At 45.9% G+C, this 25,142-nt stretch overlaps 1 protein-coding gene across 1 annotated transcript in view; it reads right to left on the minus strand.

The window, feature by feature from the left end:
* Positions 1–25,142, minus strand: part of aopep (aminopeptidase O (putative)) — a 473,316-nt gene that overhangs the window by 386,858 nt on the left and 61,316 nt on the right. Inside the window, exon 5 of the mRNA XM_070882030.1 lies at positions 10,377–10,622. Coding sequence (XP_070738131.1) covers positions 10,377–10,622 — 246 coding nt within the window. The remainder of the gene's footprint in view (positions 1–10,376; positions 10,623–25,142) is intronic.

Here is a 25,142-nt window from a genome sequence, read left to right on the forward strand (position 1 = left end):
TTTATATTATCTTTGCTTTTGTACTCAATAGCCCCATTTAGAAATCCTAGATTTCCATACACTTTATTTTAAAAAACAGATTCATCAATTTGTCGTCCCATTTAAAAAATGTGTATCCTAAATCTCTGCTCCTCTTAAAGCTTTGCCATTTGGTGTATATCTCCTCTTATTCTTTCTCTCAAAATCTATCACTGCAGTCCCCCCACATTAAATTTCAGCTGTCATCTATCTGCCCAATCTATTAACCTGTCTATGTCCTTCCAAAATCACTGACACTCTCTTTGCAGTTAACCATGCTCCCTATTTTAGTGCTGCCTTCAAATTTTAATTTTCATTGTGTGATCACGATACAATTTCAGATCATAAATATATATTAACAGCAGTGATCTCAAAACTGACTTCTGGGGGACACCACTGTTTACATCCAGAAAATATCCGTGAACCACTATACTCTGGCTCCGAAATTCCGTGGGGAGTCTACCGGTCTCCTGCCGTAACTCCACTGTAACTCTCAGGAAGCAGTGCAGCGAATAGCTGTTTATGCCATTTCCCTGGGTTTTAGAGGAATTATGGCGGGAGACCAGTAGAACCACCACAAAATTTTGTTTTCTGTCTTTTATAAAAATGCTTTATAATCTATCATTCAACCATGCCTTTGTAACTTAATTTCCCGTGTCCATATGTGTACGCTTTTTGGCTGCTGCTCTGGACCAGAGTTCCATTACTTCCATCTCTTCCTTTTCCCTCTTTCTTCATTACCCTCCTCCAGCCTTCGTACCTCCTTTTCTTTCTCCGCCGTCATGTACTCTACCCTCATTAACCGTGATTCCACTATTCATCATCCTTCCTACTCTCCTGCCGCCGTTCAAGGCTTGCCCCCCTCCTAAATAATTTTATAGCTTCCCTTTGTGCCTCTCTTGGCATCCTTCGAAAGACCAATCGAGGCACTCGTCGCTGCCTCCTAGCGAGCAGCAACCCAAATTGTCCTATGTACTCTCTCCCCACCGTCCCCGCCCAAAGCACCTGCTGCGAGCTAAACACAGCAATCTCCTCACTGTCCCTCCCTGCTCTACCCCTCTGGACTACGCCAGTAAATTAGGTACCATCGCCCCTCTCAGTTTTTCCCTTCAAAATGTATGTTCACTTGTAAATAAGGGCCTTGTCATCCATGACCTTCTAGTGCGCGATCAAATTGGCATCATGGCATTGACGGAGACATGGAATTTGTGATGACACCTTTCCCCTTATTGAAGCTTCCCCACCTGGCTATACTTTCTACCATATTCCACACCCAAACCACCAGTGATTCTGTAGCCCTTTTATCGAAATCACACTTTAAACTGTCTCCCTACTCCTCTGGCAACATATCTCCTCCTTTGGGCATCTTACCTTGTTCCACTACCACATCTTTCTTTCAAAATCCTTATTCTGTACTGCCCATCCAAACATCACACCAATTTTCTCAATGAGATATCATCTCTGCTTTCCTCCCTCTGCACTGAGTGACTTCTCATCCTCTGATTTCAACCTCCATCCCAAATCATCTTGTTCCCTCTCCTGAGATCACAGCCCTCCTTTCTTCCCTTAATCTCACTTCATGTCAACTCCCCCCACCCATATACACAGCCCACCCTCGATTATATCATTTCACGTGGCCTCGCTATCTCCGACCATTTCCTTAAATCACTCTTGACCCATATTCGCCTTCCCCCTCTTAAACCCATTTCTTTTTGGATCCACTCTTGAAAAGCTCTCCCTCAAGTCCCTTACCACTGCACTATCTAATTTCCAATTACCTAGCCTTTGGCCTACTATTCTCCATGATATCTCTGCAGCTACTGACTTACTAAATCACACCTTCTCCACCTGTCTCTACTGAAATCATTACATTCTCTCATCCTAGTCCTTCCCCCTGGTATATCCCTCATTTCCACTTCCTTAAGTCCAAGGGTCGCAAACTTGAACATCTTTAACGGACAACTGGTCTAATCATCCATCACCAGATTTGGCTAGATCAGATGAAGCACTCCCGGATCCTGCTCTCCATCACTAAAACAACCCATTATTCTAAGATAATCCAGGACGGTAAAAACACCAGGCTTCTCTTTTGCACCACTAACCGTCTTCTCAAACCACTCTCCCCTGCCTCCTCCTCCCTCACCTCCATCAATAAATGTGAGGAGCTCATGGGCTTCTTTGTTAAAAAGATCTACAACATCCATTCAATTACTACTGCTTTCAATTCCCTCCCTTTCCCTAGCCCACCAAACTGTACTTCTTCTCCAATTTCCCCCTGGCCTAACCTTAAATTTTCATATTTCTCTCATTTCTCTCCAATCTCCCCTCTTGCCCTTTCAAAACTCATCTTGTCAATGAGAACGACCTGCTCTCTCTTGACACTATTCCTACTAAATTGCTGACAACCTAACTTTCCTTCCTGGCTCCCATGTTAGCAGATATTGTTAACAGTCTCTTTCATCTAATATTGTCCCCCTTTCCTTCAAATCTGCCGTCATCATCCCTCTCCTCAAAAATCTACCCTTCGCCCCTCCGTCCTTGCAAACTATCATCCCATCTCCAACCTCACTTTCCTCTCCAAAGTGCTTGAATGTGTTGTCACCTCCCAAATCCATGCCTATCTTTCCCACAACTCCTTGTTTGAATCCCTCCAATCAGGCTTCCACCCCTGCCACAGTACTGAAATTACTCATACCAAGGTCACAAATTACATCCTAAGTGACTGGGACAGAGGTAATCTATCTCTTCTCGACCTTCTGGACCTGTCTGCAACCTTTGACATGGTTGCACATAAAATTCTGCTCCAATGCCTCTCCAAGTCATCCAGCTGGATAGGACTGCACTTGCCTGGCTTCATTCCTATCTTTGGAATGAAAATAGGAATGAAGCATAGAAACATAGAAAATAGGTGCAAGAGTAGGCCATTCGGCCCTTCGAGCCTGCACCACCATTCAATATGATCATGGCTGATCATGCACTTCAGTACCCCATTCCTGCTTTCTCTCCATACTCCTTGATCCCTTTAGTCGTAAGGGCCACATCTAACTCCCTTTTGAACATATCTAACAAACTGGCCTCAATAACTTTCTGTGGTAGAGAATTCCATATGCTCACAACTCTCTGAGCCATATCCATTGAATCACCTGTAATGGCTTCTCTTCCCGATCCCGCACTGTCACCTCTGGTGTCCCCCAAGGATCTACCCTTGGCCCCCTCCTATTTCTTATCTACATGCTGCCCCTCGGGGACATCATTCGGCAACACAATGTGAGTTTTCAATATACGCTGATGATACCGAACTCTACCTCTGCTCCACCTCTCAAACCAACCCTCCACTGTCTCTATACTATCAGACTGTTTGTTGGCCATCCAACAATGGAGGAGTAGAAATGTTCTCCAATTAACTATCAGGAAAACCAAAGCCATTGTCTTCGGTTCACGCCACAAACTCCATTCTCTTTCCACTGATTCGATCACTCTCCCAGACAACTGTCTAAAGCTGACCAAGTTTGTTTGCAACTTTGGTGTCATATTTGTTCACAAATTGTGTTTTCTACCTCAAATCCGTTCCACCATTAAGACCTCCCATTTCTACCTTCGTAATATCACCCGTCTCTGCTCTTATCTCAACTTAGTTGCTGCTGAAACCCTCCTCCATGCCTTTATCACCTCTAGACTTGATTATTTCAATGCACTCCTGGCCAGCCTCCCTAGTTCTACACTCCATTAACTCCATGACCTCGCCCCTCCTTATCTCTGCAATCTCCTCCAGCCCTATAATCCCCCCTAGACCTCGACGCTCCACCTATTTTGGACTTTTGAACATCCCCGATTTTAAACGCTCCACCATTGGGCAGTCACGCCTTCAGCTGCCTAGATTCTAAGCTCTGGAATTCCCACCCTCAATTTCTCTGCCTCTCCACTTCGCTTTCCTCCTTTAATACTCTCCTTAAAACCTACCTCTTCGACGAAGCTTTTGGTCATCTGCCCTAACATCTCTTTATAAGGCTCGGTGTCAAATTTTGTTTTAATTTGCTAACACTCCTGTGAAGCGCCTTGGGACATTTTATGATGTTAATGGTACTCTATAAATATAAGTTGTTGTTGTTTAACCAGTTTCCTAATCATGCTACCAAATTCCCTTTAATATGGTATACATTAATTTTTATTAACAAGTCTCTTATATGCAACATTATCAAATGCTTTTGGAGATCCATATACATAAAGAATGTCAGACTTGCTGACTATCCTCAATTAACCTGTGTCTTTCTAGAATAGTACAGTTACAACATCTGAAATCCGGCAACGTCGGGATCGAATCCATTCCGGTTTTTGGGTTTTGTCGGATTTCAGACCTCGCTGTTGGCGCTCCTCGCGGCACACCAATTCCTGCCCCTTCTCTGCTCCTCGCTGCCCGCCAATTCCCGCCGCCCGGGGCCCCCCAGCGACGCGTTTTTTACCGGTTTCCTCGTCCCTCGCCAACCGATGCCGCCATCTTGGCCGCCTCAAAAATGTCTGGTTTTCAGACAATTCAGGTTTTCGGAATTCCAGATTCTGGACGTTGTACCTGTATTTTTTCATCTCATAATATGGCCCCTAGAAGCATGCCCACTACTCATACTGATAAACGGTTCGCTGGTCATCTCTGGTCAACCCTCCAGTCCTTTAAAACTCCGTTTCCAAAAATCTTTAAAGATTGTGGTCAGAGTCTCTGCCATTTCCTCTCTGACTTGCCCCAACATTACTTCAATTGAGCTTTTTAAGTGCAAATAAAATAACTTGTATTACATATCGTCTTATCACTTCTCTCAGAAACATCCCATAGTACTTCACATACAATATGTAAAGCGTGAATAAAGTGAAAATTTAAATGTAAATAAAAGACGTCAATCAGTTATCAAGTGAAGAGTTAGTATATATCACACAGAACTGCAGAAACAAGGTTAGGGAGATAATCACAAGTTAAATTTATTTTATAGTGAAGCGCTATGATACTCAAAAAAAACATAGCCCCTTATGCTAATAAAGTTGTTAAGTTCACTTTTAATGACTGATAAACCCTTCAACTGCCCTCGGAGAAAGCAAATGGCCCACCACCTAACCCATAAAGTAACATTAGAGTAGGCTGTAGAGAAAGGCACCTCACCAAACTCCCACTGTAACTCATGAAAGTACTCAAGATTGGTTGTTGAAAGGATTGCAATGGGGAAGAAATAAAAAAGACTTGCATTTATATAGTGCCTTTCACGACCACCAGACATCTCAAAGCTCTCTACAGGCAATTAAATATTTCTGAAGTGTGGTCACTATTGTAATGTGGGACATGTAGCAGCCAATTTTCGTACAACAAGATCCCACAAACAGCATTATAATAATGACCAGATAATCTGTTTTTGTTATGTTGATTGAGGGATAAATATTGGCCAAGACACTGGGGATAACTCTCCTGCTCTTCTTCGAAATAGTGCCATGGGATCTTTTACATCCACCCGAGAGAGCAGACAGGGCCTCGGTTTAAGGTCTCATCTGAAAGACGGCACCTCTGACAGTGCAGCACTCCCCCAGCTAGAGTGTCAGCTTAGATTTTTGTGCTCAAGTCCCTGGAGTGGGATTTCAACCCACAAGAGTTAGTAAATTACACTTTGTAGATAATTAAAATTGTAAAACTTTAATACAAGTCTTTCCTTAACAAAGGCATTACGTGTGTTTGTCACATATAAAAGAAATTAACATTGCAAAATGAAACTAGAAACAGATGCATTACTGTCACTTCCTGTCAACATTTTGCTAATCTGTTGGGAACAGATGCCGATTTAAATAATCTAATAAAATATATATTTAATTCTGCAGAGCACCTTAAGTTTATTAAGCTTGAAGGAAAAGAACTGCACAATTGAAAAATAACGCTATTTTGAACACAATCTGTTAACAAAACATTTATCTAATGCTCCTATGCAAGCTCAAAATGTTGTGCTGATCAATGCAGTGACTGTTACTGACATTGGTTGTGCCTCCACTGAACAGACGGCCACCACAGAATCAATGCTAATGTAATCTGTAACACTGCCACAAGGAACATCTTCAAAGGCACTGGTTTTCCTGAATAACAGATGGAATCTTGGAATGCAATCCCCAAAACACTATTAGAAGTCCCCAAATCCCAGGTTACATTATTACAATTTGACTTATTCTGTCACTGTAAATAAGTGGCCCTGATTAACAGGAATAGCAACAGCTTGGTATATTAAAAGGGCAAAGCTATTTGCTTTTCATTTTAATGGGAAAATCGAATATCAAGGCCAAAAGCTGGGATTGTTCTGCACAGAGAAGGGCAAGAGGAGATTTAATAGAAATGTTCAAAATTCTGAAGGGTTTTGATAAAGTAGATAGGGAGAAACGGTTTCTACTGACAGGAGTGTTGATAACCAGAGGAGATAGATTTAAGATAATTGGTAAAAGGGGGAGATAAGGAGCCTTTTTTTTTTAATGCAGTGAGTTATGATGATCTGAAATGCACTGCCTGAATGGGTGGTGGAAGCCAATTCAATAGTAACTTTCAAAACGGATTTGGATATATCCTTAAAAAGGATAGATTTGCAGGGCTATGAGGAAAAAGCAGGAGAGTGGGATTAATATGACAGCTCTTTCAATGGGCTGAATGGCCTCCTTCTGTGCTGTAAGATTCTATGACGCTACGTGCTCAATTTTCTGGACTGGGGCTTGATCTGATAACCTCCTAACTCAGAGGTGAGAGTGCTTTGACGTAATTTTATCAAAACATTTACAAAATGTGATTTATATTTATTTGAATTTATACAATTTTAGAATACTGACAAAGAAACATTGGAGCTTTTATTGGGGTTCGGGGACTGCATATCAATCCTTCTATCCTTCTATACAATCCAATCCATACAAGTTTCTGCCGTACATTGCCTGAAATGGTCATATGGAAAATAACTTTGGGCAATCACAAGCTAGTTCTTAGTGGACAGGATCTACAGCAGAAAAAACACTCTATTTCAGCTCCAAGCATTATTCTGAGAGAGACCACAGAATAACGTGTGAGAAATGAGAAATTGTCACATTAGTCCAGTATGGGTACTGTGTTGAGGTGGAGTTTCAGCAGAGCAAAGGAAACTTCACTCTGCATCGAATTGTTGTACAGTGAGTCCTTAATGGTGATAGTCAGTAGTTGAAATGAGAAAGTTTTCCATTTCCCAACACTAACAACCATTATCTTTGATAAGCTCAAAAATTCATCAAAAATAAAAATAAATTAATAGTTCGATATTTATTTTGCAACTCTGTAAGGTGGCCAGTAACTCTAATTTGATCACTATTTGAAAACAAAAATGCTTAGATTTGCTGGACGTCTTGCATTCAGACTGAACTGAGGCCCACAGACCCAAGTAAAAAGCATCCTTGAGATGCTCCAACACAATAACAGATCAGCAGCAGCGGAGACCTCTCCAATTCTGTTTCAAACTTAACCAGCAATTTTTAAAAGGAACAAGGACCAAAAAAAACCAATCCTTTAAAAAGAGTGGTGAACTCAATCATTAACGTTCTGTACCAAGGATTTGAGATCATCATCTTCATAGGCAGTCCCTCGGAATCGAGGAAGACTTGCTTCCACTCTTAACATGAGTCTTTAGGTGGTTGCACAGTCCATTAGGAGAACCAAAATCCCCGTCACAAGTGGGACAGATAGTCGTTGAGGGAAGGGGTGGATGGGACTGTTTGCCGCACGTTCTTTCCACTGCCGACGCTTGTTTCCTCATGCACTCGGCGATGAGACTCGAGGCGCTCAGCGCCCTCCCGGATGCACTTCCTCCACTTAGGACGGTCTTTGGCCAGGGACTCCCAGGTGTCGGTGGGGATGTTGCACTTTATCAGGGAGGCTTTGAGGGTGTCCTTGTAACGGTTCCTCTGTCCACCTTGGGCTCGTTTGCTATGAAGGAGTTCCGAGTAGAGCGCTTGCTTTGGGAGTCTCGTGTCTGGCATGCGGACAATGTGGCCTGCCCAGCGGAGCTGATCAAGTGTGGTTAGTGCTTCAATGCTTGGGATGTTGGTCTGGTCGAGGATACTAATGTTGGTGCGTCTGTCCTTCCAGGGCATTTGTAGGATCTTGTGGAGGCATCGTTGGTGGTATTTCTCCAGCGACTTGAGGTGTCTACTGTACATGGTCCATGTCCCTGAGCCATACAGGAGGGCAGGTATTACTACAGCCCTGTAGACCATGAGCTTGGTGGTAGATTTGAGGGCCTGGTCGTCGAACACTCTTTTCCTCAGGTAGCCGAAGGCTGTACTGGCGCCCTGGAGGCGGTGTTGAATCTCGTCATCAATGTCTACTTTTGTTGATAAAAGACTCCCGAGGTATGGGAAATAGGACAGCGCCATGGATCTTGATGACTGGGAGGGGGCAGTGCTGTGCGGCGAGGACAGGCTGGTGGAGGACCTTTGTCTTATGGATATTTAATGTAAGGCCCATGCTTTCGTATGCCTCAGTAAATACGGCGACTATGTCCTGGAGTTCAGCCTCTGAATGTGCGCAGACACAGGCTTGTCCACATACTGTAGCTTGACGACAGAGGTTGGGGTGGTCTTGGACCTGGCCTGCAGACGGCGAAGATTGAACAGCTTCCCACTGGTTCTGTAGTTTAGTTCCACTCCAGCGGGGAGCTTGTTGGCTGTGAGGTGGAGCATAGCAACGAGGAAGATTGAGAAGAGGGTTAGGGCGATGACACAGCCCTGTTTGACCCCGGTCCGGACGTGGATTGGGTCTGTAATGGATCCATTGGGAAGGATTACGGCCTGCATGTCATTGTGGAGCAGGCGGAGGATGTTGATGAACTTTTGGGGGCACCCGAAACGGAGGACGACGCTCCATAGACCCTCGCGGTTGACAGTGTCAAAGGCCTTTGCAAGGTCGAAGAAGGCCATGTATAAGGGTTGCAGCTATCGCGCTGCAAAGATCATGTCCATTGTGCCCCGTAGGGGACGAAATCCGCAGTGTGACTCCGGGAGGAGCTCCTCGGCCACAGGGATAAGACGGTTGTGAGGAGAACTCTAGCGACAACTTTCCCAGTGGCTGATCGCAGGGAGATTCCTCTGTAGTTGCTGCAGTTGGACGTTTCCCCCTTTTTTTAAAAGATGGTCACGATCACTGCATCTCTGAGATCTCCCGGCATGCTTGCTTTCCTCCCTCCAGATGAGAGAAATGAGGTCATGTATCCGCGCCAACAGTGCCTCTCCGCCAGACTTGAGTGCCTCAGCAGGGATTCCATCTGCACCCGTAGCCTTGTTGTTTGTGAGCTGGTGGATGGCTTTTCCTACCTCGTGCGGCGTTGGGGTTTCACTGAGGCCGGTTGTCATATCCTTCAGATTAACCTATCTTCAATCCTCTGTTACAGCACAAGCAGAGTCTATCATTGAAGTACTGTACATTAAACACTTAAAATACTTCTTGAAGTGGGATATGGAGAAAACTGCAGAAACTGAAAATCTGAAATTAAACAGTAAATACTGGAAATACAAGCTTTCCAGTATTTGAAAAGAGGAAACTATAGAAAGTCGAGGTGGAGTTCTGAGTAAGAGCCGATGCCATTCTTTTCAATTTTCAGACATGACTGACCAGCTTTGGATGTGTGACACTATACAAGTTAATCATTGATTTTTTAAAAAATTGTACAGTACAAGAACATGAAAAGTTGCTGTAACAAACTGTGTAAGCTATAATTATTCTGCACAAAGAAAATCCTGTCTTATTTGTAGCAGCTTTTCTATTTCCATTTTTCACTCAATCTAAAACATTCTCCATATTCAATATTTTAAGTACCAATAGGTCAATTGTAAATTATAAATAAGTAGGCATCAAGTGAATAATTTATAGGCATGAATACAATTCAGCTTTCTATCACTACTGTTATTCTGCTGTAGTAGGAATATACATAGAAGCAGAGTGGGAGGTCCAATTCATGCTCATCTCAGGAACACAACATTTTAAGTTCAAGTGTAGCTATTGCTGGAACTCATCATCCCGCATTGAATATCTTTAGGGACATCATTAGGACTGTTTCCACAAGACGCAATTAAAATAGATCTGACAGAAACTCTGAGGAATCGACTAGCTAATTTCAAAACAATTTTATGAATTAAAAAGCAATCAACCAATTGGTGATCTAATATTTGATTTGGAGATGGGACTCAGTATATAAATAATTTAAGTTCAATTTTTAAGATGTTTTCTAGGATTATAGTTTACAAGCCAAAGGGCAGTTCTTACACAAATGTTTTTTTTGATAAAAGCACCAATAGCTTACATAAGAGCAATAGCACTTTGAAAGCAACAAACTTACCTGGCCATTCCTAGACTCGAAAAGCTAGCAGGGACCAGCAGTACATCAACCCTGGAGAAAGGGTGAGTGCCCAGGACACAATGAGCTGCTGAAAGGCACCGAGCCACCAGTGGAAGCAGAACCTCTTGGCTCCTTAATTTCAGACCATCAGGTGCAAAGACACGGTGAGGAATACAATCCTGGGCTTGGACAATAGGGTTTTGGAAACGGCAAGGATAGGCTGGATGTCCACAGGATGGCAGGGCACTAGAAGTAAAAAAATGCAAAAATCACAGGATAAAAAATTATATGTAGAAACAAAGTCAATAAATATTGTTACTGAATAATATTTTTAAATGGATCAAAAGAAAATCAATAGCACTGATTTGATACTCAATTTCATCAGACACAGTCAAACTATTCACAAACCATCTTTGGAAACCAATTATCAAGTATAGAGCTTCCTACTATCCCCAAATCATACAGAATCAATTATCCAAGTTACAATAATTCTAGGGTTTACGATTTTTCAATTTGATTCATATCTGCAGGTTATTAGTGGATTGAATCATTATCATCATAGGCAGTCCCTTGGGATCGAGGAAGACTTGCTTCCATTCCTGAAGTGAGTTCTTTGGTGGCTGAACAGTCCAATATGAGAGCCACAGATCTGTCACAGGTGAGACAGATAGTCATTGAGGGAAGAGGTGGGTGGGACCGGTTTACCGCATGCTCATGGCGTTGAGACTCGAGGTGCTCTGCGCCCTCTCGGATGCACTTCCTCCACTTAGGGCGGTCTTGGGCCAGGGACTCCCAGATGTCAGAGGGGATGTCGCACTTTATCAGGGATGCTTTGAGGGTATCCTTGTAGTGTTTCCGCAGTCCACCTTTGGCTCGTTTGCCATGAAGGAGCTCCGATTAGAGCACTTGCTTTGGGAGTCTCGTGTCTGGTTAAAGAGGAGATTAATGCAATAGTTAGAAAAGACATTAGCTTGGATGATGTGGAATCTATATGGGTGGAGCTGCAGAACACTAAAGGGCAAAAATCGTTAGTGGGAGTTGTGTACAGACCTCCAAACAGTAGTAGTGATGTTGGGGAGGGCATCAAACAGGAAATTAGGAGTGCATGCAATAAAGGTGCAGCAGTTATAATGGGTGACTTTAATATGCACATAGATTGGGCTAGCCAAACTGGAAGCAATACGGTGGAGGAGGATTTCCTGGAATGCATAAGGGATGGTTTTCTAGACCAATATGTCGAGGAACCAACTAGGGGGGAGGCCATCTTAGACTGGGTGTTGTGTAATGAGAGAGGATTAATTAGCAATCTCATTGTGCGAGGCCCCTTGGGGAAGAGTGACCATAATATGGTGGAATTCTGCATTAGGATGGAGAATGAAACAGTTAATTCAGAGACCATGGTCCAGAACTTAAAGAAGGGTAACTTTGAAGGTATGAGGCATGAATTGGCTAAGATAGATTGGCTAATGATACTTAAGGGGTTGACTGTGGATGGGCAATGGCAGACATTTAGAGAACGCATGGATGAATTACAACAATTGTACATTCCTGTCTGGCGTAAAAATAAAAAAGGGAAGGTGGCTCAACCGTGGCTATCTAGGGAAATCAGGGATAGTATTAAAGCCAAGGAAGTGGCATACAAATTGGCCAGAAATAGCAGCGAACCTGAGGACTGGGAGAAATTTAGAACTCAGCAGAGGAGGACAAAGGGTTTGATTAGGGCAGGGAAAATGGAGTACGAGAAGAAGCTTGCAGGGAACATTAAGGCGGATTGCAAAAGTTTCTATAGGTATGTAAAGAGAAAGAGGTTAGTAAAAACAAACGTAGGTCCCCTGCAGTCAGAATCAGGGGAAGTCATAATGGGGAACAAAGAAATGGCAGACCAATTGAACAAGTACTTTGGTTCAGTATTCACTAAGGAGGACACAAACAACCTTCCGGATATAAAAGTGGTCAGAGGGTCTATTAAAGAGGAGGAACTGAGGGAAATCTTTATTAGTCGGGAAATTGTGTTGGGGAAATTGATGGGATTGAAGGCCGATAAATCCCCAGGGCCTGATGGACTGCATCCCAGAGTACTTAAGGAGGTGGCCTTGGAAATAGCGGATGCATTGACAGTCATTTTCCAACATTCCATTGACTCTGGATCAGTTCCTATCGAGTGGAGGGTAGCCAATGTAACCCCACTTTTTAAAAAAGGAGGGAGAGAGAAAGCAGGGAATTATAGACCGGTCAGCCTGACCTCAGTAGTGGGTAAAATGATGGAATCAATTATTAAGGATGTCATAGCAGCGCATTTGGAAAATGGTGACATGATAGGTCCAAGTCAGCATGGATTTGTAAAAGGGAGATCATGCTTGACAAATCTTCTGGAATTTTTTGAGGATGTTTCCAATAAAGTGGACAAAGGAGTACCAGTTGATGTGGTGTATTTGGACTTTCAGAAGGCTTTCGACAAGGTCCCACACAGGAGATTAATGTGCAAAGTTAAAGCACATGGGATTGGGGGTAGTGTGCTGACGTGGATTGAGAACTGGTTGTCAGACAGGAAGCAAAGAGTAGGAGTAAATGGGTACTTTTCGGAATGGCAGGCAGTGATTAGTGGGGTACCGCAGGGTTCTGTGCTGGGGCCCCAGCTGTTTACATTATACATTAATGATTTAGACGAAGGGATTAAATGTAGTATCTCCAAATTTGCGGATGACACTAAGTTGGGTGGCAGTGTGAGCTGCGAGGAGGATGCTATGAGGCTACAGAGTGACTTGGATAGGTTAGGTGAGTGGGCAAATGCGTGGCAGATGAAGTATAATGTGGATAAATGTGAGGTTATCCACTTTGGTGGTAAAAACAGAGAGACAGACTATTATCTGAATGGTGACAGATTAGGAAAAGGGAAGGTGCAACGAGACCTGGGTGTCATGGTACATCAGTCATTGAAGGTTGGCATGCAGGTACAGCAGGCGGTTAAGAAAGCAAATGGCATGTTGGCCTTCATAGCGAGGGGATTTGAGTACAGGGGCAGGGAGGTGTTGCTACAGTTGTACAGGGCCTTGGTGAGGCCACACCTGGAGTATTGTGTACAGTTTTGGTCTCCTAACTTGAGGAAGGACATACTTGCTGTTGAGGGAGTGCAGCGAAGATTCACCAGACTGATTCCCGGGATGGTGGGACTGACCTATCAAGAAAGACTGAATCAACTGGGCTTGTATTCACTGGAGTTCAGAAGAGTGAGAGGGGACCTCATAGAAACGTTTAAAATTCTGACGGGTTTGGACAGGTTGGATGCAGGAAGAATGTTCCCAATGTTGGGGAAGTCCAGAACCAGGGGTCACAGTCTAAGGATAAGGGGTAAGCCATTTAGGACCGAGATAAGGAGAAACTTCTTCACCCAGAGAGTGGTGAACCTGTGGAATTCTCTACCACAGGAAGTAGTTGAGGCCAATTCACTAAATATATTCAAAAGGGAGTTAGATGAAGTCCTTAGTACTCGGGGGATCAAGGGGTATGGCGTGAAAGCAGGAAGTGGGTACTGAAGTTTCATGTTCAGCCATGAACTCGTTGAATGGCGGTGCAGGCTAGAAGGGCTGAATGGCCTGCTCCTGCACCTATTTTCTATGTTTCTATGTTTCTATGTCTGGCATGTGGATGACATGGCCTGCCCAGCGGAGCTGATGGAGTGTGGTCAGTGCTTCAATGCTGGGGATGTTAGCCTGAATGAGGACGCTGACGTTGGTGTGCTTGTCCTCCCAGGGGATTTGTAGGATCTTGCGCAGACATCTTTGGTGATATTTTTCCAGCACCTTGAGGTATCTACTGTACATGGTCCATGTCTCTGAGCCAAACAGGAGGGTAGGTATTACTACAACCCTATAGACCATGAGCTTGGTGGCGATTTTGAGGGCCTGGTCTTCAAACACACTTTTTCTCAGGCAGCCAAAGGCTGCACTGGCGGCTGTCATGTATGTAACCTTCATGTACTGTAACCTTCATAACAACATTACATACTGTATACACACAAGAAATGCACACCTTGACCACAGGGGGTGAACTTGTGGGAGACACTCCTCACCTGGTCATCCAGGTATATAAAGGGAGGTCCCACGCAGGGTCATTACTTCTTGGTCCTGTGAATAAAGGTTCAGGTCACAGAGTGACCTCGTCTGCAGAATGTGCCTCGTGTGAATTTATAGTAGTGTGTAAGGACATTACAGAGGCGGTGTTGGATCTCGTCGCCGATGCCTGCTCTTGTTGATAGGGATATGGGAAATGGTCCACGGTGTCCAGGGCCGCACCGTGGATCTTGATGACTGGGGGGGCAGTGCTGTGCGGTGAGGACAGGCTTGTGGAGGACCTTTGTCTTACGGATGTTTAGCGTAAGGCCCATAGAAACTAGGTGCAGGAGTAGGCCATTCGGCCCTTCGAACCTGCACCACCATTCAATAAGATCATGACTGATCATTCATCTCAGTACCCCTTTCCTGCTTTCTCTCCATACCCCTTGATCCCTTTAGCTGTAAGGGCCATATCTAACTCCCTCTTGAATATATCCAATGAACTGGCATCAACAACTCTCTACGGTAGGGAATTCCATAGGTTAACAACTCTCTGAGTGAAGAAGTTTTTCCTCATCTCAGTCCTAAATGGCTTACCCCTTACCCGTCGACTATGTCCCCTGGTTCTGGACATCCCCAACATCGGGAACATTCTTCCTGCCTCTATTTTGTCCAGTTCCGTCACAATTTTATATGTTTCTATGAGATCCCCTCTCATCCTTCTAAACTCCAATGAATACAGGCCCAGTCGATCCAGTCTCTCCTCATATATCAGTCCTGCCATCCCGGGAATCAGTGTGGTGAACCTTCGCTGCAGTCCCTCAATAGCAAGAACGTCCTTCCTCAGATTAGGAGACCAAAACTGAACACATTATTCCAAGTGAGGCCTCACCAAGGCCCTGCTCCTATACTCAAATCCCCTAGCCAAGAAGGCCAACATACCATTTGCCTTCTTCACCACCTGCTGAACCTGCATGCCAACTTTCAATGACTGATGTACCATGACACCCAGGTCTCGCTGCACCTCCCTCTTTCCTAATCTGCCGCCATTCAGATAATATTCTGTCTTTGTGTTTTTGCCAACAAAGTGGATAACCTCACATTATACTGCATCATCCACGCGTTTGCCCACTCACCTAACCTGTCCAAGTCACCCTGCAACCTTTTAGCGTCCTCTTCACAGCCCACACTGCCACCCAGCTTAGTGTCATCTGCAAACTTGGAGATATTACACTCAATTCCTTCATCCAAATCATTAACGTATATTGTAAATAGCTGGGGTCCCAGCACTGAGCCCTGCGGTACCTCACTAGTCACTGCCTGCCATTCTGAAAAGGACCCGTTTATCCCGACTCTCTGCTTCCTGTCTGCCAACCAGTTCTCTATCCACGTCAGTACATTACCCCCAATACCATGTGCTTTAATTTTGCACACCAATCTCTTGTGTGGGACCTTGTCAAAAGTCTTTTGAAAGTCCAAATACACCACATCCATTGGTTCTCCCTTAGTTTCATCCTCAAAAAATTCAAGATTTGTCAAGCATGATTTCCCTTTCATAAATCCATGCTGACTTGGGCCGATCCCGTCACTGCTTTCTAAATGCACTGCTATTTCATCCTCAATAATGGATTCCAACATTTTCCCCACTACTGATGTCAGGCTAACCGGTCTATAATTCCCTGTTTTCTCTCTCCCTCCTTTCTTAAAAAGTAGTGTTACATTAGCTACCCTCCAGTCCATAGAAACTGATCCAGAGTCGATAGACTGTTGGAAAATGATCACCAATGCATCCACTATTTCTAGGGCTACTTCCTTAAGTACTCTGGGATGCAGACTATCAGATCCCGGGGATTTATCTGCCTTCAATCCCATCAATTTCCCCAACACCATTTCCCGCCTAATAAGGATTTCCTTCAGTTCCTCCTTTCGTACACCTCTGTAAATACGTCGACTATGTCCTGGAGTTCAGCCTCCATCTGTGCGCAGACGCAGTCGTCGTTCGCGTACTGTAGCTCGACGACAGAGGATGGGGTGATCTTGGATCTGGCCTGGAGACGGCGCAGGTTGAACAGGTTCCCAGTGGTTCTGCAGTTTAGTTCCACTCCAGCGGGGAGTTTGTTAACTGAGGTTGAGTATGGCGGCGAGAAAGATTGAGAAGAGAGTTGGGGCAATGACGCAGCCCTGTTTGACCCGGTCCGGATGTGGATTGGATCTGTGGTCGATCCGTTGGTAAGGATCACGGCCTGCATGTCGTCATGGAGCAGGCGGAGGATGGTGACGAACCTTTGGGGGCATCCGAAACGGAGGACGACGCTCCATAGACCCTCGCGGTTGACAGTGAATAGACCCTTATTGAAGTAACATTCAATGAAAATAGATTTGATGGAGTCTGACTTGATATTGGGATTTTTTTTAAGTTTTAATTTTAAAAAGCTTGGTTTCTAATACCCGTATTTCATAGGTAAGCAATAACCTAATTAAAGTATGACATTTTATGTATGCTCGTAACAGTATCTCAAGTACAATTTCATAAGGCAACCTCTTTCTTTCGTATCACTCCTCTCATAACTGAAAGTTAAAGGCAAGTTACATTTGAATCAGAGTTTCTCAAAATGCCTATAAAATCTGCAGTTACAGTTGCATCCATCTAATGAGATACAAATTGGAGGTTGAGTATTTACTCTAAGCAAATGAGGGAAAAAATCTAAAGAATTGACTTACACAAGAGACTTATGCCTTTAACATGGAAAAACATGCAAAGGCATTTCACAGGGGAGAAAAGCAAGCACAAGTATAAATGAAGGAGTTAGGAGAGGTACCAAAGGCATAGGCAAATAGATGAGTTTTGAGAAAGTGTTTAATGGTGGGAACATAGAATGCAAAGTGGAGTGTTTAGGGAAGGAGTTCAGAGGATAAGGTCAAACCAGCTGATGGTGGAATGAAGTGTGTGTTGGCGAGGTGAGAAAATGCACAGATCAGAGATAGAGAAGTGAATGGCTTGGAATTGGACTGAAGATGGAAGACATCGCTGAGGTAAGGTGGGACAAGGTCATCAAGCAATTTGTAGACAACAATGAGGATTTAAAAGTCAAGAACAGGAATCAGTATAGGTCAGCAAGTATTGGTGTAATGGGCAAGCAGGATATAGTGTGGGGAAAGTTGCAGGACAGGATTTGTGCAGCTTGTGGAAGGCGCAGCTTGGCCAAAAAGGAGATATTTGAGAAATCGTCTGAAAGTGACAAAACAGTGGAAAAGGGATTTTGCTGCAGTGGGAGTAAAGTCATGGCTAAGAAAGATGATATTGCAGAGGTAGAAGGAAATGGGGTTTTAAGGTCAGCTCTGGGTCAAACATGACACCAAAACAGGACACAGTCCAGTGCAGCCATAAGGAAGGGAGCTGGAGGCAATGGCAAGGGTACAATTTTCATGGTGAGGCCCAAATATAATGCCCTTGGTTTCACAATGCTCCATTGGAGGAAATTCTGATGTTGGACAGCAGTCTGACAGTCTGTCACTGAGGGCCAATGTATAAATGGGAAGGAGGAAGGAACAACGGGCTCAATTTTCCCCAAGCCCGTTTTCTGGCCTATTGCCAGAGTTACGTCCATTTTTCTAGGGTAGAAATGCGCCGGAAATATGCCAAAGTTTCCCCAATGCATAATTCAAATTTGACTCCACGCAGTGTGTCGAGTCACATCGTCGGGGGTGGAGCCCGCTGTCGGCACCAAAAAACGATGCCGTACCTTCTGCGCACGCGCGGGAAAAGTTATGTTTGACGTCGTTGCAATGGACGCGCATGCACAATACAGTTCCAAGTTGGCAATCGGCCATTTTTAAAGAGCCAGTTGTGTGTGAGAGAAGGCGTGTTGTGGGAGCATTGGAAAAATCACAGCTGCAGCAATACAAGATGCAACGTGGTGCAAGGACCAAGAATTTCTTACAGAAGAAGTGGAGGCACTAGTTACTGTGATTGAGAACAGATGGCAGGAGCTGGACACCAGCAGAGGTCACATAAAAGTTCCACTCAAAGAAAAGAAACAACGCTGGAACCAAGTTGTGCAATGGTGAACACCACGAGATCTGGAGGCAGTGTAAAAAGTGGCAGTACCTTGGTCAAGTAGTTAGTGTAAGTAATATTTTCATTTATTCAATGCAATTGCAATTATAAATGTGACCATCTGTATGTCCCACCCAGCAGAAAGACACCCTCTTTAAAAACTTAGGTTTTCATCTTTGCAGAAGAAGGTGGCACATAATAAAAGGGAAAGAACTCGAGCAGGAGGAGGCCCAGCAAATCTGCACCCACTGACACACTTGGAAGACAGGGTCGCTGCTTTGACGGGTCCTGCCTGGAGAAAAGCAATCACCACTGCACAAGCTCGGCCCACACTCGAGGGAGAGGGTAAGTCCTGCAAGTTCATCGTGGTCCTTCAAATCAGCCTGCTGCCTGGTCTGTGATGTGTGAGCCTACTCATGCCACCCACCCTGCCCCCTCATCTGCTGCTAACCATTTGTCTGTGTTCTGTTATATTTTGCTGAACTTGAGGACAACCCTGATGATGCAGAAGACGATTCAGACGCAGACGAGTCTGAAGAGGAGAACATCTTCCAATCCAACCCTCCAGACCAAGAACATGGGGATGACGAGGAGGGGATGAAGCTCCCTGTTGTACTGACTTTGGAAGAGGTGCTGCTCACGGAGGTAACAGCCCCTTCCGAGATTAGTGTTTTGAGTATTGGTGGGGACATTCCATGGTTTCACACCTTCCGAGGTTGTGGGTCCCAGTGGTGGAGTGCAGCGAGGCACACCCAGGGCCCCACCTTCCAAGGTTGCGGGTCCCAGTGGTGGAGTGCAGCGAGGCACACCCAGGGCCCCACCTTCCAAGGTTGCGGGTCCCAGTGGTGGAGTGCAGCGAGGCACACCCAGGGCCCCACCTTCCAAGGCTGCGGGTCCCAGTGGTGGGATGCAGCGAGGCACACCCAGGGCCCCACCTTCCGAGGTTGCAGGTCCCAGTGGTGGGATGCAGCGAGGCACAACCATGGGGAGGAGGGGAAGGAGAGCTCGACCGCGCCCTCCTGAGATGCAGAATCTAACAGATCTGGTTCAGATGATGTCAGTGAGTGCGGAGAGCATTGACCTTACCCAATCATTCCTGGACAGCATCAGTGGGGTGAGTGATGAGGTAGCGGGACTGTCGGGAGCAGTAACAGGAATTACACGAGAAATGGGAACGATGTCCGGGACCATCAGTGAAGGAATAGTGGCCATGAGGGAGGGAATGTCAGGTAGTGCAAACCACGTCACTGACCATAAGGGAGGGAATGTTAGAGATAGTGCAAACACTGTCACTGACCATGAGGGAGGGAATGTTGCAGGTAGTTCAGACAGTTTTGCTCAACATGAGGGAGGGAAAGTTGCAAGTCATTGAGACACTGTCAGGGCGCATGAGGGGTGGCATGTTGGAGTTATCTGCTGCAATAAGGGAAAACGCCCAGACCCCGCGCCCATTGACAGAATTAACTGTCACTCCCACTCCAATCCCACCAGCCTCTGAAGAGTCCAAAGCCGGGACCTCCAACAAGCAGCCTGGGCCCTCCAACTTGCCGCCTGCCACCGACGCACCCCTCTCAACAGGTGTGCAGTACCCGAGATCTTAGAAAGAATAATCTTGGTAGCAAGCCCAGAAGCAGTGTGCCACCGCCTGTGGGCAGGGGTGGTGGAGAGTCCTAGACCAAGCGCAGTGGGCGGTGTTAGACTGAGGGAGATGAGAGATGGGGGCAGCCTTTCTTTGCTGCTGTTGTTGTTATTGTTGTTACTCTTCTCAAATTAAAAGTTTTTGTACATTATGTAAATTTACGTTTAAAAGTTTGTAAGTGATCTTAAAGAATGATCTGAAAGTAAAGTTTGATACAAGAATCATTTTATTAAAGTCAAGTACAAAATAACTTAGTTAAACTTCTGAATAAAATATATTTTACATTAAAATTGAATCATATTCCATGAACAGAACACAACATTACGGAACAGTTCCAAACAGTAAACATGGTCCATGTGGAATAGTTGTCGCTGAGCCCTCAGGCATCAGTAAAGCATTCACGGATGAGCTGCTGGCGTAAGGCTCGAGCAATTGTTGAAGCGGCACAATGGCCCGCCCTCCTCTACCATTGTGCTTCGGCCTCAGGCACTTGCATGGCTTCCTCATCCTCGTCCTCCTGCTCATCATCTGCATCTTCCACATTATCATCAGCCACTCTCACCTCAGGTGGTTCTTCCACTACCAGGTGCTGCTGCCTCATGTTATGCCACATGCAGCACACAACAGTGAACTGACCGACAATCTCAGGGGAGTACAGCAAGTAGCCTCCGGAATGGTCCAGGCATCGGAAACGCTGTTTCAAGGTGTCAATGGTCCGCTCTATGATGCCGCACGTCGCAATTTGCGACATGTATTCACAGTCAGCTTCCATCCGAGCTACGCGTAGAGGTGTCATGAGCCAGGTGGCGAGGCCGTACCCTTTGTCTCCCAGTAGTCAGCTCCGTCCTTCTGGCTGCTGCTGCCGAAACATGGTAAATATAACGCTGTCGTGTAGGATGAATGCATCATGGGTGCTCCCAGGGTATCTTGCATCAACTGACATGATATGATGCATGTTGTCACACAAAAGCTGTACATTAATGGAGTGGAAGCCTTTTCTGTTCCCGTACATCTCGGAATCCTCCAAAGGTGCTCGCAAGGTGATGTGGGTACTGTTATGTATGTAAACCTCACCAATATGTAAGACTTGCCACTGGGGGGGGGGGGGGACACCTGTGGGAGACCTAAGGGTCACCTGTGCACCCTGGGGAAAGCAGGTATAAAAGGTGATTCACCATGCTGCTTCCCCATTCTGGAGTCTGAATAAAGAGACTAAGGTCACAACAGTTGGGGCTTACAATACAGTGCTGTGGATTTATTCTGAACGCAACAAATTGGCGATGAGTAACGGATCACGAACTTTCACGCGGTCATGGCTGCAGTTGATTTGATTTGTTGATTCGAGAGATTTGTTGAGGGTGATGATTGGGGAGCCTTCATTGAGCGCCTCGACCAGTACTTCGTGGCCAACGAACTGGATAAGGCTGAGACAGCGATCAAGTGCAGGGAGATTCTCTTCACCGTTTGTAGGTCCGTGATATATGGCCTCCTCAAAAATCTGCTGGCACCGGTCAAACCAACGGACAAGTCTTACACAGAGCTGTGTAAGCTGGTTCGGGAACACCTCAAGCCGAAGAAGAGCATCTTAATGGCCAGGTATCGCTCTTACACGCACCATCGCTCCGAGGGCCTGAACGTGGCGAGTTTTGTCGCCGACCTAAGACGCCTTGCGGGACAGTGCGAATTTGCAGGATCCTTGGGGGAAATGTTGCGGAACTTTTTCATGCTTGGAATCGGCCACGAGGTCATTCTTCGCAAACTGCTGTCTGCCAAATCCCTCGATCTGAGCAAGGTCATCGCAATAGCCCAAGCCTTCATATGCACGAGCGATAACACGAAACAGATATCTTCACAGAATCAAAGCTCACCGGCAAGTACTGTGCATAAAATAATGTTTTCAGCAGGCAGAATGGCACAGGGCAGGGCCCACATGACTGCAGAGGTCAGACCTAGGCCTAGAGTGACTCAGAATCTGCCGTGGGGCGTGAATGTGTATCCATTAGCACCATGTTGGCGCTGCGAGAGCAGTCATAGAGCTCATCAATGTCAATTCAAGCCCCATCTGTGCAAGGGCTGTGGAACAATGGGGCACCTCCAGCAAATGTGCAAACGACCTGTGACTCACCACGTGGCAGAGTCAGGAGAGGACGACCGATCGAGCGAGGATCACGATGAACGAGCAGGAGAGGCAACTGAACCTGAGGATCAAGAGGAAGTATATGGGATACACACCTTACCCACCAAAAGCCCTCCGATAATGTTAAAAAGTTGAACTCAATGGCACTCCAGTCTCCATGGAATTAGACACGGGGGCGAGTCAATCAGTTATGAGCCAGAAGGCATTCGAGAGGCTGTGGGGCGACAAAGCACAGCAACCCAAGCTGATTCCGATTCAGGCAAAGCTGCACACCTACACCAAGGAACTGATACCAGTTATTGGTAGTGCGGACATTAGAGTATCCCATGAGGGAGCAGTGCACGATTTACCACTGTGGATTGTTTCAGGTGATGGGCCAACGCTGCTTGGTAGAAGTTGGATGGGGAAGATTTGATGGAACTGGGAAGACCTCTGCGTACCTTCTCCGGCGAACGAAGTCTCCCCTGCTCAAAGGCTGAACAAACTCCCACCTTCAGCTGAACCAGGCATCGAAGTGCAGATCCATTTGCAGATTCCCGAGGCACAGGCCGCTCATCACGACCACGAGGTGGTGAAGGTCAACCGAGCAACGGTACAGGCATGGTACCCACCACCCGAAGCCAACGACCTCTTCGCGACGATGGAAGAGGTTCCAGGTCGACCATCCAGAGTGGGCTTAGGCCAAAACAATTCGAATGCGTCTTCCTGACGCCAGAGGCTAAATCCCTGGGGAGGAAGATCGCGGCAGTCGGCATCACGGACACGGACGGGAGTGCATCCAGACCACAGGACGAGAGAGCGTCCAGACCACAGGATATCGCCGCAACAGAACAGAGGCATGTGTTGCCGACCAAGGAAGGTGACTGGGTTTGGGGCAAAGGTAAAGGGGCGGCCGCTGAGAAGGCCAGGAACCCACTATGTTCCAATAAGTTGTTTGCACTATGTAACCCATGTGAGCGTTCTTTCACGACTATCATATGGGGTCGGGGGGACCTTACAACAAGCCAAAGTAGCGGGCGAACACCAACCGGTCGTATATGTGTCTGTCAAAGTACTTGTAACAAGTGATGTGTTACCGCACGGGGTCGGGCGTGTTGTACAGCAAGCCAAAGTAGCGGGCGAGCCTCAACCGGCTGTATATGTATCCAATAAGTTAACCAAGGCAACAGCTTGGGTTCACGGGACAAAAGAGACATACCGAAGAAGGTCCCAATATTTGCTCGAATCAGACAAGCTGTTCATCCCACAGTTTTGGGAGAGCAGAGGCATCATTATCGATGCATTGTTTCGAGAATGTCTAACACTGTCAGTGCACTGTAACATGATCCGCCATGGGTCAGGCACTGGGAATGGCGCTAATGCCCTCAGTTGGCTACCGCTGCCCACCACCGGAGTGGAAGCAGCGTAGCCTGCAGATCCACATGTGGTCGTGGAAGTGCTTGAAAGTGAGGGGTCAACCGTAACACGCCCCCAGTTTAGAACCTGGACCAGCCAGGATCCCACGTTACACCTGCCAAAGGTGAACCGCTAGATGGGATGATGCAGCTTATCCGTTGCAAAGACGAAAGACTCATCCCATCAGATTGCCCCCTATGGGACAACCCTGCAACATTGCAAAGAAAGGCAGGGAGGCTACATGGTCGGTGCTCCGGAGAGTGATGTTATATATGTCTGTAAACCTCACCAATATGTAAGACTTGCCACTAGGGGGCACACCTGTGGGAGACCTAAGGGTCACCTGTGCACCTTGGGGCAAGCAGGTATAAAAGGGGATTCACTATGCTGCTTCTCCACTCTGGTGTCTGAATAAAGAGACTAAGGTCACAACAGTTTGAGCTTACAATACAGTCCTGTGGATTTATTCTGAACACAACAGGTACAATCAATGCAGCCCTGTACCTTTGGGAAGCCAGCAATCCCGGAGAAGCCCACAGCCCTGTCATGGGTTGCGTGGGCGGTCATAGAAACATAGAAAATAGGTGCAGGAGTAGGCCATTCGGCCCTTCGAGCATGCACCACCATTCAACAAGATCATGGCTGATCATTCACCTCAGTACCCCTTTCCTGCTTTCTCTCCATACACCTTGATCCCTTTAACCGTAAGGGCCATATCTAACTCTCTCTTGAATATATCCAAACTGGCAACAACTCTCTGCGGTAGAGAATTCCACAGGTTAACAACTCTCTGAGTGAAGAAGTTTCTCCTCATCTCAGTCCTAAACGGCTTACCCCTTATCCTTACACTATGTCTCCTGGTTGTGGACCTCCCCAACATCGGGAACATTATTCCTGCATCTAACCTGTCCAGTCCCGTCACAATTTTATATGTTTCTATGAGATCCCCTCTCATCCTTCTAAACTCCAGTGAATACAATCCAAGTCAATTCAGTCTCTCCTCATATGTCAGTCCTGTCATCCCGGGAATCAGTCTGGTGAACCTTTGCTGCACTCCCTCAATAGCAAGAATGTCATTCCTCAGATGAGGGCGGCAAAACTGAACACAATATTCCAGGTGAGGCCTCACTAAGGCCCTGTACAACTGCAGTCAGACCTTCCTGCTCCAATACTCAAATCCCTGGCTATGAATGCCAGCATACCATTTGCCTGCTTCACCGCCTGCTGCACCTGCATGCCAACTTTCAATGACTGATGAACCATGACACACAGGTCTTGTTGTACCTCCCCTTTTCCTAATCTGCCGCCAGTCAGATAATATTCTGCCTTCGTGTTTTTGCCACCAAAGTGGATAACCTCACGTTTATCCACATTATACTGCATCTGCCATGCGTTTGCCCACTCGCCGAACCTATCCAAATCACCCTGCAGCCTCTTAGCGTCCTCCTCACAGCTCATACCGCCATCCAGCTTAGTGTCGTCTGCA

Source organism: Pristiophorus japonicus, chromosome 1 (assembly GCF_044704955.1).
Source record: "Pristiophorus japonicus isolate sPriJap1 chromosome 1, sPriJap1.hap1, whole genome shotgun sequence".
NCBI classification, from domain to species: domain Eukaryota; kingdom Metazoa; phylum Chordata; class Chondrichthyes; family Pristiophoridae; genus Pristiophorus; species Pristiophorus japonicus.